Below are 16,062 nucleotides of genomic sequence, written 5' to 3' on the forward strand. Positions count from 1 at the left end.
CCACTCGCAAGGCCGACCACTACGGACCCTCCGGATGGAGCGAGGCTGGCCCAGGCAGCACCCGGCGTTGCCACACCCGACCCGTCAACGCCGGGGCCCAGGCGGAGTACTTGACGGCGGAGGCCACCAGACCGTTACTCGCCTGGGTAGCAGGCACTGTTGACCCAGCTAGGGTGGAGGCAGAGCCTCATATTTTGAACGTGGACGTTTGTTTTTCATTTAACAAACAAACTGAGGGTAAGGGGGTGTAGCAAGTATGTGACGCCCCCGCGGGCATAATCTTGGTTCGCCCGCCAGGCTCGGTGGCCTGCTAAAGCTCGGTAGGCAACATTGGTCACCGCACCACAATAAACACGACGAGCACGGCTGCTTGCTGGTCAGTCATCGCTCAGCACCACCACACTGCGGAGCGTCCGTCTATCGGAGGGTGCTGGCCAGGTCCCGAGGCGAGGCCTGACATGGTCGGCGTGTCTGTGCCACATGGCCCCGTCTGGCACGTGCACGAGCAATGATGAGGCACTGGCAGGAGACACCACCTGTCCCGCAGACCAGGGTGGGCCAGGACGGAAGTTCCTGGCGAAAACTGGAGCTCCCAACTGTGGCAAAGGCCCGGGACGGCACCCTTGGCCAGCACCCCCAACTGCCACTTCTGAGTTCCAGCCCGCAGGAGGACTAGCGGCAGCACCAGTCGCTTCCAGAGGAGTACCACCCACCTCGGAGGCGGCAACCGTAGCCAGTGGTGCGGCACCCGTTGGACCGGTGTCGAGCCCAGCACCACTCGCAAGGCCGACCACTACGGACCCTCCGGATGGAGCGAGGCTGGCCCAGGCAGCACCCGGCGTTGCCACACCCGACCCGTCAACGCCGGGGCCCAGGCGGAGTACTTGACGGCGGAGGCCACCAGACCGTTACTCGCCTGGGTAGCAGGCACTGTTGACCCAGCTAGGGTGGAGGCAGAGCCTCATATTTTGAACGTGGACGTTTGTTTTTCATTTAACAAACAAACTGAGGGTAAGGGGGTGTAGCAAGTATGTGACGCCCCCGCGGGCATAATCTTGGTTCGCCCGCCAGGCTCGGTGGCCTGCTAAAGCTCGGTAGGCAACATTGGTCACCGCACCACAATAAACACGACGAGCACGGCTGCTTGCTGGTCAGTCATCGCTCAGCACCACCACACTGCGGAGCGTCCGTCTATCGGAGGGTGCTGGCCAGGTCCCGAGGCGAGGCCTGACATGGTCGGCGTGTCTGTGCCACATGGCCCCGTCTGGCACGTGCACGAGCAATGATGAGGCACTGGCAGGAGACACCACCTGTCCCGCAGACCAGGGTGGGCCAGGACGGAAGTTCCTGGCGAAAACTGGAGCTCCCAACTGTGGCAAAGGCCCGGGACGGCACCCTTGGCCAGCACCCCCAACTGCCACTTCTGAGTTCCAGCCCGCAGGAGGACTAGCGGCAGCACCAGTCGCTTCCAGAGGAGTACCACCCACCTCGGAGGCGGCAACCGTAGCCAGTGGTGCGGCACCCGTTGGACCGGTGTCGAGCCCAGCACCACTCGCAAGGCCGACCACTACGGACCCTCCGGATGGAGCGAGGCTGGCCCAGGCAGCACCCGGCGTTGCCACACCCGACCCGTCAACGCCGGGGCCCAGGCGGAGTACTTGACGGCGGAGGCCACCAGACCGTTACTCGCCTGGGTAGCAGGCACTGTTGACCCAGCTAGGGTGGAGGCAGAGCCTCATATTTTGAACGTGGACGTTTGTTTTTCATTTAACAAACAAACTGAGGGTAAGGGGGTGTAGCAAGTATGTGACGCCCCCGCGGGCATAATCTTGGTTCGCCCGCCAGGCTCGGTGGCCTGCTAAAGCTCGGTAGGCAACATTGGTCACCGCACCACAATAAACACGACGAGCACGGCTGCTTGCTGGTCAGTCATCGCTCAGCACCACCACACTGCGGAGCGTCCGTCTATCGGAGGGTGCTGGCCAGGTCCCGAGGCGAGGCCTGACATGGTCGGCGTGTCTGTGCCACATGGCCCCGTCTGGCACGTGCACGAGCAATGATGAGGCACTGGCAGGAGACACCACCTGTCCCGCAGACCAGGGTGGGCCAGGACGGAAGTTCCTGGCGAAAACTGGAGCTCCCAACTGTGGCAAAGGCCCGGGACGGCACCCTTGGCCAGCACCCCCAACTGCCACTTCTGAGTTCCAGCCCGCAGGAGGACTAGCGGCAGCACCAGTCGCTTCCAGAGGAGTACCACCCACCTCGGAGGCGGCAACCGTAGCCAGTGGTGCGGCACCCGTTGGACCGGTGTCGAGCCCAGCACCACTCGCAAGGCCGACCACTACGGACCCTCCGGATGGAGCGAGGCTGGCCCAGGCAGCACCCGGCGTTGCCACACCCGACCCGTCAACGCCGGGGCCCAGGCGGAGTACTTGACGGCGGAGGCCACCAGACCGTTACTCGCCTGGGTAGCAGGCACTGTTGACCCAGCTAGGGTGGAGGCAGAGCCTCATATTTTGAACGTGGACGTTTGTTTTTCATTTAACAAACAAACTGAGGGTAAGGGGGTGTAGCAAGTATGTGACGCCCCCGCGGGCATAATCTTGGTTCGCCCGCCAGGCTCGGTGGCCTGCTAAAGCTCGGTAGGCAACATTGGTCACCGCACCACAATAAACACGACGAGCACGGCTGCTTGCTGGTCAGTCATCGCTCAGCACCACCACACTGCGGAGCGTCCGTCTATCGGAGGGTGCTGGCCAGGTCCCGAGGCGAGGCCTGACATGGTCGGCGTGTCTGTGCCACATGGCCCCGTCTGGCACGTGCACGAGCAATGATGAGGCACTGGCAGGAGACACCACCTGTCCCGCAGACCAGGGTGGGCCAGGACGGAAGTTCCTGGCGAAAACTGGAGCTCCCAACTGTGGCAAAGGCCCGGGACGGCACCCTTGGCCAGCACCCCCAACTGCCACTTCTGAGTTCCAGCCCGCAGGAGGACTAGCGGCAGCACCAGTCGCTTCCAGAGGAGTACCACCCACCTCGGAGGCGGCAACCGTAGCCAGTGGTGCGGCACCCGTTGGACCGGTGTCGAGCCCAGCACCACTCGCAAGGCCGACCACTACGGACCCTCCGGATGGAGCGAGGCTGGCCCAGGCAGCACCCGGCGTTGCCACACCCGACCCGTCAACGCCGGGGCCCAGGCGGAGTACTTGACGGCGGAGGCCACCAGACCGTTACTCGCCTGGGTAGCAGGCACTGTTGACCCAGCTAGGGTGGAGGCAGAGCCTCATATTTTGAACGTGGACGTTTGTTTTTCATTTAACAAACAAACTGAGGGTAAGGGGGTGTAGCAAGTATGTGACGCCCCCGCGGGCATAATCTTGGTTCGCCCGCCAGGCTCGGTGGCCTGCTAAAGCTCAGCTGGCAACATTGGTCACCGCACTACAATAAACACGACGAGCACGATCACGACCCGGGGGGGGGGGGGAGAAACGCTTCTCCAACGCGACGAGAGGCAACGCCACTGAGAAGAGAGGGAGAAAGTGATTGTGGAGAAGAAGAGGCACTATTTCAGCACAGCGAGCGTCGCGGGCGGCTGCTGGTGGGGGAAAGAAAAACGAATGATGAGACGAGGCAGGGAAGAAAGCTGCGCCGGAGTGAACCGGTCTAGCGGTGTCAAGCACTCCACATGCGGAGAGACGGAGCGAGGAAAGAGACCCGCGGCACTTTTCTTTCAAGCGCCGTTCCGTCCCGCGCTTCGCGAGGGTCGTCATATAACGCGGGTCAGGCATAAAATTGCTTTGGATGACCGGGGTTTTTAATGCATTGCTTCTATGGGCACTTCACTGGGACTGCGTTAATCCGTCGTAAAACCTGGGTCGTCGCAAAACCAAGAGACATATAACTAAGGTTCTATTCTATAATTGCTTGAAATGGTTGTTATACAGTCGTTTGTTATATGTGGGCTCACCCTTAAAAATGTGCAAAAATCGACAACACTGTAGCTGGCGTCGGCAGGCACAATTCGACACCATTTTTTTTCCAAAAATCAGATCTTTGGTATCTTCATTTTTGTACTCTGCACTTTCCTGCATCTAGCTCCAAATTTACATAAAAGCATGTCAACCTAAATAACGAAATGCAGCATTGTAGCTCTTTCGAAATCTATTTTGATCACCTGTATTTACAAAACTAAGAGCGCAGCTGCCAATTTTTCTTTGAGAGCTTGTGATACATGTAACTGAATGTTGGTCATGAATGAATTCCGCACACAAGAGTGAAGCGACCTTGTTGTCTGGAAGAGTGAACTACTGTGACATGCTGCTACTTTGCATGCAAACTTTGCCATTACGGCTGCACATTAGCCACGCAGTGTTGTGCACACCGAGAGTCATGCAGTTGTATTTTCTATGCCCCTTCAGCCAGAGGAGTACAAAGTTTAAAAGATAGAATACCACTGGCAACCTTTTGCAACTTTGCATAGCAGCAGTACGGTTGTCCTGCAGTGTAATTCAATATGCCAGTATTGTGGTGCATTTGCTGTTGAAAGGGCTGCATGTGACCTCGAAGTCTTCTTGTCGACTGTTTTTGCTGGTTATGCTGATCGCTTGGTTGATTTCAGATGGTACTTCATCAGGGCTAGCCGAGCAGGTTCAAGAGATGACTCTGGAGCCTAGTGTAAGTGGATGTGCATTTTCCGAATCCATATTGAATGCCTACAGGCAGCAGCAGTTAAGTGGCAATGTGCTGGACATGTGACTTTGTCGCTTCCGTGTGTGTGCCAGTTGTGCAAGAAAACATTGCAAGTTTGCCTTACAAAGCTGTGTAGGGTGCATTTTTAATGAAATGGTGTGATAAAGTATATGAGCAAAGTACTTTCAATTCTTATAAATTTGCTTACAGAGTGAGTGCAGCCATATTTCTGAGCAGCTAACTGATTCTTGTCCTTCACTTCCGCATGGTATCATAAATGTCACAGTGCTGCAGGACCCGTTTATAGTATATTTTTTTGTGAGACCCGCACATTTAAATCTGTGTCTAAATGTGGTATAAGAAAAAAAATCCGAAACTTATCTGTACGTCTGGCACAGCTGCCTTTCCTAAGTACACATTTCATCATCCGCAGCGATGCAGCCCGTGCTGCACTATCTTCGCGTGGTATTGGCGCAGTGAATGGAGGTGTGGTAGTCTCCTCATTGGTCCATTTGCTGATTCTACACTTGATAGTCTGTTAGAGGGAAGCACTGGCCTCCTCATGAAACTTGTATATTCCGCTGCTCATTGGCTTTTTTCATTGTGCTTCCCTCTTGTGTGTATATGTTCATGCAAAATATGCTGATTTTCACAGGTAGCTCCTGCTGCTGAATGTTTTTGTGCATCATGCAGTGTTATCGTTCATTGTACAGTGATATCAACTGTAAAATTTCATGCTTTGAAAGCTACAGTGCACAAGCAGACAAGGATGAAGAACAGTCTAATGGACACAAGTGCTGGCTTTAAATTGGTGTGATTTTTGGTGAAGACAGACCTTATAGCTAAAGAGTTCGTGGAATTATGTTTGTGGACAGGGCTCTCAATAACCCTTTCCACATGAAGGCTTAGGCTTGATGGCTAACTCCTGAGCACTTGCCTTGCATGGCCAGGCCTTTATGGTACAAGGGCAAGCGGCAAATGCAACAACACTTTTGCTGACATCAAAGTACCGTAAAAACCCACGTATAATACGAACCCGCATATAGTATGAGGTGAAATTTTTGGGATGCGAAATGGAAAAAAAAAGTTTTATCAGCGTATAATATGAGTTAGGAAAACTCGAGGAAAACATTTATTTAAATTGCACTCTGCACTTCAATCGCTGTCTTCCTCAGCTGCGCTCTCTTCGGATAGTTTCTTGTTGGACATATCTTCCCAGAGGTACTCATTCTCTGTGCCATCGAGCATGGTCGAGATGCTGCACTTGAATGCGCGACGTACAAGGTCCTCTGGTATGCTGGCCCATGCGTCCACAATCCACTTGCTTAACGTGTCTGGCGAAGCCCACTTCAGCCACCCGTTTGGCGTCACTGCAGGCCCACCTGAGCGCATCCAATCTGCGTAACACCGCTTGACCGTGTCCTTGAATGGCTTGTTCATGCAAACATCTAAAAGCTGCAGCTGAGACGTCATCCTACCCGGGATAACGACGAGTTCACTGCCGGATTCATGCAACAGCCTCTTCACTGAGTCAGCCAAATGGCAACGAAATGCGTCTAGCACGACGGTGGACGGGAATGACAACATTGTGCCGGGCCGCCTACACCAGACGGACTTTATCCAGTCTAGCACAAGATTGTCGTTCGTCGAGCCTTTCTCATGGCATCTCACGAACACATTTTTTGGCAGCTCCTCACCTTTAGGCACTGTCTTGTGCTTGAAGACGACATAGGGCAGGAGGTTGTGTCCCTCTGCCCTGCATGGTAACATGACGGTAACTCATGTTTTCTTGTTGCCAGTGGACCAGACATAAGCTTATTTAGAGTCCTTTCCATGCACGGTGAGGGGCGATGGCATGTCCAGATAAACCGGCGTTTGGTCAGCATTGCCGATTTGCCCTAGCTGGAAGTTCTTGGACTTGCGCAGCGAAATAACGTGGCACTGGAAAGCCACAAGCAGCTCTTCGAACGATTCGAAATCTTCGAAATCGAAGTTCGACGGCGTAAGGAAAATCCAGCACGGCACATGTAGCGATAAATCCAGTGCTTGCTCGCTTTGTAGTCGGAGCTTGATAGCTCTTTTTCTCTTGCAAACTCCTTAGCTTTTGCCTGCATAAGCTCCATGCTCACAGCTAGATGCGCGGCTCGCTGTTGGTGTACGAACTCCGTCAGGGCGAGTTCGATTTCCAGGAATGTCCCACTCTTCGGACCACGAAAGCTTCTTCGCGTTTCGCTGCACGTCAAAAGGGCTTCCTTCTGTGAAAGTCATGCACGAATGCTTCCCTCCTTGACGCCAAACTGCCTCCCGGCTGCACTGTTGCCAATGACCTGTGCGGCTAAAATAACCTTTCTCTTGAAAGCAGTGCTGTATTTGTGGACATCTTGGTCCTTCAATGCGGAATAAAAAAGATGCACTTTGCGAAGCGTGATTTGCAAATGTGCTGCTAAGGTCCGCACTCAACAGTAAATAAGCGATGCTGTAGTCACGCAGCAATAACGAAACCAAGCTGTAGCCACGCAGCAATAAGGAAGCCAAGCCGCAGCCACGCAGCAATAATGAAGTCAAGCCATAGCCACGCAGCAGTAACAAAACCAAAACTTCTAGCCCAAATTTCTGACTCAAATTTTTGTTCGAATCCGCATATAGTATGAGGCGAAAATTTGGGACGCTAATAATAGGAAAAAAAACCTCGTATTATATGCGGGTTTTTACGGTATATTGCAAGCCAGAGGTCTCACTGGGATTCAAGTTGGCGGTTGCCGAGACGAGATGAAATGTTTGCTTTGACCATATGACGAACAGAGGTGGAGAACAACAGTGGAGAGAATCAAGGCATTCAAGTGGGGTCCTTCCTTCATTGTAGCTGGCAGTGTTCTCCCTCCAGCACTTGCCAGCCAATCTCAGCGCCCCTGCCTTTCTCTTTCACTCAATCCAATAGACCAATCGCAACAGTTATGCTGCACATGCATGAGAAAGGCTGTCTTCTAAAGAAACTCGCATCCACAGACTAGCAGAACAAAGTTTTGTTCCCGTTCAACACTTCCCCACACACTCCTCTACTGTCCGAGGGCTTGGCGAGGGTAAAGGATATTGCATGGCAACAATACATTCCCCTCTTCCCCCACTAGTGGGTAGAACAGGTGTGGAGGAACTGACGACTGGAGATTTTCAAAGTAATTCTCAGAAAGCCTTCGTGCATGTGCTTCCTCCCTGGAAGAACCGCAGCTTTTGATAGAAGAAATAGCCTTGCAGGGCAGCCAACTTACAGAATTTTGCAGGAAGTTCATTGGTGTGAGGCTAGGTTTTTTGAAGCGAGGGGGAAGGGGGCAGGTGCATTGCTGCTGGGAAGCTGCACCGCTTCCCACATGGGAAAAAAAAGGGAAGGAGTGTCTGCTCTTCCCGGGTATTGCAGCACATGCATTAAAAAGAAAAATTATTGGGTGCCGTAATTCCCACACCTTCTAGCATTTCGTGCGTTTAAAGTGGATAAAGGCCCTCGTGAAATGTTTCCAATGTCGTAACAACAAGGGAAAAGAAGCTTGCATTATCGCTATTCATCAATGCTAAAAAATCGCCTACAAGCCTGAACCTTCTAGCAACATGGATGCCTTCTGCCAAACGCTTACATAAGATCCTGTCGAGCATCACCAAGAGCAGATTTCTCAGAAAATATGGCAGTGGCAGAAGCCAATGGTTTGAAAACAGTTGGTGGCACCTTGAGCCTTGTCAAAAGACATGCCCACTGGCAAAAGCTCTCTTTTCTACTTTGTTCTCATCTGCTCGTGCCCTGTAGTCTTCAAGAACCAACTAGCCTGATTCTTTATGTTGTTATGGAGCATTCAATTAACATTTTCTGTGAAAACCAACATACCACATCATCACGCAAACATACATGCGGTGCAATATCTGCATACACATTTGGTGAACCAAGCTCCAGCTGCGCAGTTACTTGCCAGTGACAGTAAATATGCTAGCAAATGACCTTAAATAAAGCTTTTTCAAGGTTATGACACATGGTAGCAAGAGTGCCAGTTTTTCAAAACACAAACATTTGTTTGCTTTTAATTTAAATATCGTCTCCACTCTAGAAATCTGGGGTCTAGAAATCGTGTATTCTCTAACAAGTGCAGCCCTTGTTAGAGAATACACGGTGCATCTTCATGTCCTTGGAGTTTACTTGAAAGGCTGCCTCACCATCATTCATATTTAAAACAGTGCCAAAGAACACGGACAAGGGAGGACACAGGACGAGCGCTCGTCCTGTGTCCTCCCTTGTCCGTGTTCTTTGGCGCTGTTTTAAATATGAATGATCCGTACCAACTAGCTCGCACCCAAACCCTTCTGCCTCACCATGTTACACAGCTCATAAGTTGTAGGTTCTAGCATGCTAACATGGCGGCCACAATTGCCATTGCTTTGGCCTGAGCAGTTTCTCTGTGCATGTGTCTACAACCTAAACCACCTGTTGCAGGTAGTTAAGCTGAATTGTGTTATTTGTTTTTCTTTCCATGCATAGAAACCTGCTGCGACACAGAGGCTAGGCTGTGGTGACGATGATGATGAAGGTGATGATGATGATGAGGAGGAGGCTGCTGACATGGATGCCTTTGTGGAGAGTGGGTTGCTGGATGCAGATGACCCAGTGTGTTCCCTGATTCCATATTCTCAGAACTGCCTAAACTTTTAACCTCAGTACTTTAGTGTCAGAGTGTTGCTGCTAGTGGAAATAAGCTCTTAACAAAAGTGGTGTACAACATCTGTTGCTTCATTGTCCAATGACAACATGGTTTGTAGGATCTAGCGCACACTACGTTACGCTGCTTTTCATAAAAAAGATGCATTTAGTGCTACCTTCCGAGCACATTTGCACTGTAGCAGCAACTGTCCCCTAAACTCTCAGCTTGTTGCAAATCTAGGTCAAGCACTAATTAGGAGCCGCATGAGGGTAAAAGAAACTCTGGCATTAACTAATTCCTGTTTATCCTTCTGTTGACTCAGGAAACAGTCAATCATTCCCAAATAAACAGATTTTTTTTTTTCGTTTCCTTTTCTCTCTGCATGTACCGCCTTGTGAATAAGTTTACTTCTTTACATTCTTTTCTGACAGATCTGCAATCTTTCGACTTTTTTTGCTTCAAGAAGTGCGGCACACACAGTTGCCAACTAACAAAACTGCACCAGTATTAGTGGGTTTGGGAGATAACCCCTTCAGGTGCCAAATAATTAATATCCATTCTAACTTTTGTTTCACCACATTTCTTGTATTTATAGAATTGCCAAAACTGTATAGATGCAGAACAAATTAAGAATATTTAATTCTTCAGCAAATTTTACCATGTTCACAACATGTGGATTCTGTGAAAACATAACTTATTTCACATCTAACATATTTTGAAAGCCACCTAGCCAGCCACTTGAAAAATACAGCTGATGAAAAGCAATGTAAGAAGTGAATTTTTCAGGACAACATACTGAGAGCAGGCACCCAGCCTTTCTACCTGTCCACTCATTTTACTAAAACACTTTATGCATGTACTATTCAAACTTGCAGCACAGGTCCAATCAGAAGCATTCAAGATGCAGGTGGCATATTTTAAATATTCTTGCTTTTTTTTAATATGCATTATATTCATATGCACAAATGAGCACCTGAAGGGAATAAGAACTAGGTTTCTCAGCTATCATCACCAACTGACATCCATGCCTTTACTCCTAGTTTGTAAAATATTCCCTCTGAAAAGAAGGTTGTCTTGTGTTTGAGCAAATGTAGTACTTGTGTAGATGCTTAGCATGCAGTACATGTCGCCTTCCACCCAACCTGCTGCCTCGCCAGGCAACTTTTGTGACGAAGACTGAAGCAACGGAAAAAACGACGGCCGCAGGAGGTGACAGTGAGCCCGGCGCCTTAGATGGCGCCATCGTAAGCACTCGCACCTATGACCTCAACATCACCTATGACAACTACTACCGCACCCCACGGCTCTGGCTATATGGCTATGATGAGGTATGCTCTCCCGCAGGTGCCTAAAGGGCTTGCACATGAGATGCTCTGACATTATAATAACACCGTGAGCCTTTTATTCTCGTAGTCCAGGCTTTTTAGTACCAGCGATTCATGGCATTGTCAGCCCTACATGAGGCAAACTTTCTACTATAATGTGAAAAGGCTTTCCTATTTGTTTTTTGCCATAAGCTTTTAAAGCAACACTGACAAAACTTTTTTGGTTTATCATTCTTTCACATTAAATGGTCTAAGCCACTCACCATGGTAACTCAGTGGCTATGGCATTGCAATGCTGAAGACAAGGTCGTGGATTCGAACCCAGCCATGGGGGTTGCATTCCAATGAAGACAGAATGCAAAACGCTCATGTGCCATGCATTGGGTGCACGTCAAAGTGCCGCAAGTGGTTAAACTTAATCTGGAGTCTCCCGCTACATTATGGCTCATAAGTAATCAGATCGTGGTTTCGGCACTTAAAACCCCAAATTTCTTTCTTTGCTTTTTTTTTTTTTTTTGAGGGGAGACTGCAAATATATATGTCAGTGCTTATTTTTAACATTTTCCTTACTAGATATATAGCAATAGATCAATTTGATTGACAGTTTTCTTTATACATTATTAAACAATCCCATTGGAATTCTACTGGCAATGCCATGGTCTCTCAAATAATGACTGAACTTTCATAACCATTGGCCCGATTTGCCAATTTTTGGCAGATTGGGGAGTCTGGAATAATAAAAGTTTGCCTGGAGGGATCGTCGAAACTAGCCTTCAATGCTCCTAGCACTTCCTCAATAAAATGACACAGAACTTGCGCTTTGGTCAACTCGGCAGCATAATTTTTTAATGACAGTAACAGCCAAGACATAGAAGTTTCTGGCAGGTTGTGTAATTTTCCGATCAGATGTCTTGACTGTTCTAATGATGTCTGAAACAATGGTAGATGCTCATGAGTGTGTGCTATTTTGCTAATTGTGTTTGACTAACATCAAGTGCAGCTTTATTTTTCCTTCCGTGGATTACTTTTGCCAGTCAATCAGTGTTTCAACAGCATATGTACAAATTATTATAACTGATACTTTCTGTTGTGTGGCATTTTCACTCGCATAAGACCACTTAGTTGATTTTAGACTGGCCTTCAACTGAAGCTTGACCAGCAGTTTAATGTCCTACATTTCGAACACCACCTGCACAAGTAACCTTATTCATTAGTGTACAGTACTGTACAGGAACTGAGCAAAGCATGTAGAGGCTACAGCGCATTGAAAATGCTCTAGACCAGCTTGTTTGTGCAGAAAAGCCGATCGAACACAATAATCAAATCTGCGTGTGTATGTTTATTCAGCCAGTAATCAAGTACATATGAGAAGTTTTCTGCATGGTCCCTGACCTGACAATCATAGCTTCGCAATCCTAAAGAACTCAGTAAAAATCTAACCAGGTGCCTGCTGCAATGAGTAACAACAAATGCTGTTTGTGCAATAGAAACTTACTTGTTTTCAAATTTACGAAGCAACTGCTTTCTCACATAGCATGGGCATCACTGTGTCTAGCATTAACGTCAGAAAATCTGCGTAACATTTTTTTTTATGGCCTGGCTTTAAAAAGTTGAGAACTAGGAGCCAGGTCCATATTCTATATTTCAGATTTTTTTTTACTCTGAAATACCCATATAAAAATTGCAAATTATTACTTTCATTCAAGTTCCTTGGGATACTTCTTTGAAGTTTAACATAAGAATTTGCAAAAGCTGTCTGAAGAATTACTGCTTTATGTCCATTAAAAAAAAATAGGTGATTAGGCTATAATTTTATGTATCATGATATATGTTGCAACTACTACATCTTAATATAAAAGATTATAATATGAAAGCACCGAAAATTAGCACATTTCTAGTGCTGAGGAAAGAGTTAGGAGGAAGGTTTAGCTCGGGAGCTCTTCTCTAAATATGTACATGAGAAATGGGAAATAATTTTCTTGGCAACCACTGCACTGATATTGATGAAGTTTGTTGCTTTTAAAAGAAAATATCAAAATCCAATTCATGTAGCAAGCAGATTTTATTATTTAGGCTATCAATCTTTTTTAACAAAATATTGCAGGTTGCAATATCTAAAAACAAATATCATGTTTACAACTCTAACTCAGCAATAAAAGATTATATTACAATTTTGTAAACTGCAGCTAATAATACATTTAATGGGGTCGAAATCTGTGTCTTATACACTGCTCTAAAATATGACACTAATTTGCGAGTAGGACTTTTGCAAAACCCTCATAAACAGCGTAACAATTTCACAAAGGCTGTAAATTGACATATCAAATTTGTCCACTTGAGATTCTCTAGCAAATGCAACTTGCAGAACTGTGATAACTGTTTTTAGAAAAATGCAGTGTTAAGGATTTGGAAGCTTCATGCTGCTTAATTTTTAAGTTGCCAATTTTTGGCAATTTTTGTAAAAAATATGAGGTTAGTAAAGCCTACTTAGAAGGCTTATTGTGAAAAATAATTGTTTTCTCTACAAGTGGCAAGTAGCATCTAAAAGGGTTAAAGATCATCTGCAGCGAAATTTTGCCTTGGCTAATTTGTTTATAGATGAGTAGTTATATCTAGTATCAAAGCAACTTTGGCAAAGCTGCAGGGCTGGTAATTGTCTAATTTTCTTATTAGCAGCCTTTAAATAGCACCTAAGCAGATGGTGCTTTTATCTGGTAGTTAGTGGGTATGTTGCAGATCCGAGCTCACCATTTCCAAAATTTTCACTATGCCATGGTATATGGCATACTGGCACTGCCTCATCTTGGAGGTCATGCAAAAGGAGCCACACTGGGTCTGTGTTCTGCGTCATTTTTGGCAAGTGTTAATGCAACCGTTTTCATCAGTTTTAGTATGAAAACTATATATTTTTGTCCACTTTTTGTGATTCGTCCACTTGTATTTCAATTGTACAATTTTGCACGGAGGTTGGTCTATTTGAATATAGTATTTCATTCTATGAGTCTTTCTCGTCTTTTGTTGGGCTCACGGCAGTCGGTAACACTGAAACCTGGGCATGCAACAGCATGCAACTCTACAGGCTCATTATCCTGTTATGATGGCCTACTGTGCAGAAGCGACAGCCTCTGAGCATGGAGGCCATGTACGAGGACATCAGTCAGGACCATGCCAAGAAGACAGTCACCATGGAAGCCCACCCTCACTTGCCAGGCCCTCCAATGGCCTCTGTTCACCCTTGCAGGTATGGACCTCAAACAACGTGCAGTACATGTACTGCCGAAACGTGGACACTGGCATAGCACAATCTTGTTCCACCTGCTGTCTGATTAACATTGGCCTCAGGGTAGCCAGATGTAGATAGCTGTCGATGCAAGCAGAGTCTGAAACAAGCAGAAAAATCTAGCCTAAGCAATTTATCAATTATCAGACTGCATGTATATAATTATGAAAATTTATTCAAATCTTGAAATGCCCATCAGTGTTTCATGAAGATTGCTGTCTCTTCAAGAAGAGGACACTAACATTTGTCACAGTGACAGCTTGTTTGAAATGGTAATACACGATGCAAAGATGCACTTAACCTCCACCCTATCCACAACTCACTAGATCGCAATCTGTCCAGTGGCGACAACTACAAACCAAATCCTACAAGAGCCCGATACTAATGCATGCTATTTATCCAGAAATATACACAACAGATAGATGCAAAGTGTGTGGCACCAGAGCCACGCTACAACACATGCTATGGGAATGCCAGGAACTAATACAGGACATTGCGAGCACAGCCTCCATCGACAGCCTCCGCGCACGATGGCGGGCTCCGCTGCTCAGCTCAAACCTAGAAGACCAGCTCGTGGCAGTCCAGCAGGCCAAGGAAGCCGCTGAGAGGCAAGAACTGTTGGCCGTAACCTCGGCAGGGTGCCCCAGCCAACTAACTCGCCAGACGCGAATCGTTCTGATTCGAAATAAAGTTTTCTCACTCACTCACTCTTTTTGTCATTGAAGTCCCATTTCAATTAATGTATTTTCTTGTACAGCATCAATCCCCGATCCCCCACCCCACCCCTCCCATTTTTATTTTGAGCAGAATAAATGTAAGCCAACGAGGAACATGTACTTATACCTTGTCTCTTTCTAGGCACTGCATGCTGTGGTTGTTTGCATAGTGAAGCACCAGCCCAACAGTTTAGATGCTGCCGTTGCATCTAGCCTCTGTCAGTAGCTGTTCATTTTGACCTGCAGGCAACAGCTTTTGAAGCATTGGGACTGCTCTACCAATATCTTTAGTGAAATTGATATAATGCACCTAATTTTCCTGTGTCACACAGTGCAAGGCTGACATGTCTAAGATGAGTGGTTAGGTATAAAAACTGGTATGACTGTGCATTCATGGGGACAAAAGTGAAGATGTGTAATGCATTAGAAAAAAAAATGACAGCCTGTAAGGAAGAGTTTAACAGCCATGAGTACATACCAACTAGTTTATCTTTAAAGTGGCCTAACTTTTTACCAATACAAAGCATATACCAGCTCGGAACGCATTCAGCCACCTGCGCCATGTGACTGAGAACGAAGTTTATCTCTGGCACGATGCTTTCGTAAAGGACATAACATCTGACATGGCCAAAGCCCACTTCTTGAGCTGTCTGTCATGGTCAAGTTCAGAAAGTATCTGCAGAGCATGCACACAATGCTTGTGTAGGAGAGTTTATTCACTCATTGACAAAGGCATCATTCCCAAGGGTCTTCAAGATTATCCCAGTCAGCGCATACCTTTCGCTGCCAAGGTCATTCTTGAAAGCCCTATTCCTATGCATTGTGGCCCAAGTCTTCACATTTACCCACAACAGTATTGGTAAGGCCCTGCAAAGTACAAGACAAGGACTGTGCTGTGTTTTAACCCTTGTGTCATGTGTTGTTTGTTAATCCTCAGGACCAAAACTCTGTTCAGGCCAGTAGTGTGACTTTAGAAATGTTGTGGTTTTCCGTGACTGCTGTCTGTAGTAGTGTCATCTTAACCTTAATTACTGCACACTTTTGTTATAATCAAGAGCCAGATGTGAAATAGTGCTGGGAGTAATGTGATTTTGCTGCAGTAACCAGCGCTTTGCTACAGCTGCTGGTCTGGTATGCAGACTAGCAGTTCTCTCTTGGCTATGCAGCCTGTTGAACTATAGTCCAGCATATTCTGACTGCATTGTAGACCACTGTAGGCTACAACCACAAATTACCACCTCTGTGCCCACAGTTCAGGGAAACGGGACTCTTGCAGACCCCATTTGTAAACTTTTTGGGGAAAATGGAGCACGAGGTTATTCACAATGCGTTCTGCAAGTTAGAAGCACATTTATCTGTGCAGTCCATGGAGGGTG

General features: G+C 47.5%; 1 protein-coding gene across 2 annotated transcripts in view; it reads left to right on the top strand.

Moving 5' to 3' along the window:
- Atg3 (Autophagy-related protein 3) overlaps positions 1–16,062 on the top strand; it is a 34,453-nt gene that overhangs the window by 17,152 nt on the left and 1,239 nt on the right. The window contains exons 5-8 of one of the 2 annotated variants that reach the window (XM_055076511.2): positions 4,619–4,674; positions 9,206–9,331; positions 10,523–10,693; positions 13,755–13,931. In XM_055076511.2, coding sequence (XP_054932486.1) covers positions 4,619–4,674; positions 9,206–9,331; positions 10,523–10,693; positions 13,755–13,931 — 530 coding nt within the window. The remainder of the gene's footprint in view (positions 1–4,618; positions 4,675–9,205; positions 9,332–10,522; positions 10,694–13,754; positions 13,932–16,062) is intronic. The other variant, XM_050187855.3, reaches the window with a different exon arrangement.

Source organism: Dermacentor andersoni, chromosome 2, assembly GCF_023375885.2.
Source record: "Dermacentor andersoni chromosome 2, qqDerAnde1_hic_scaffold, whole genome shotgun sequence".
In the NCBI taxonomy this organism is placed as follows: Eukaryota; Metazoa; Arthropoda; class Arachnida; order Ixodida; family Ixodidae; genus Dermacentor; species Dermacentor andersoni.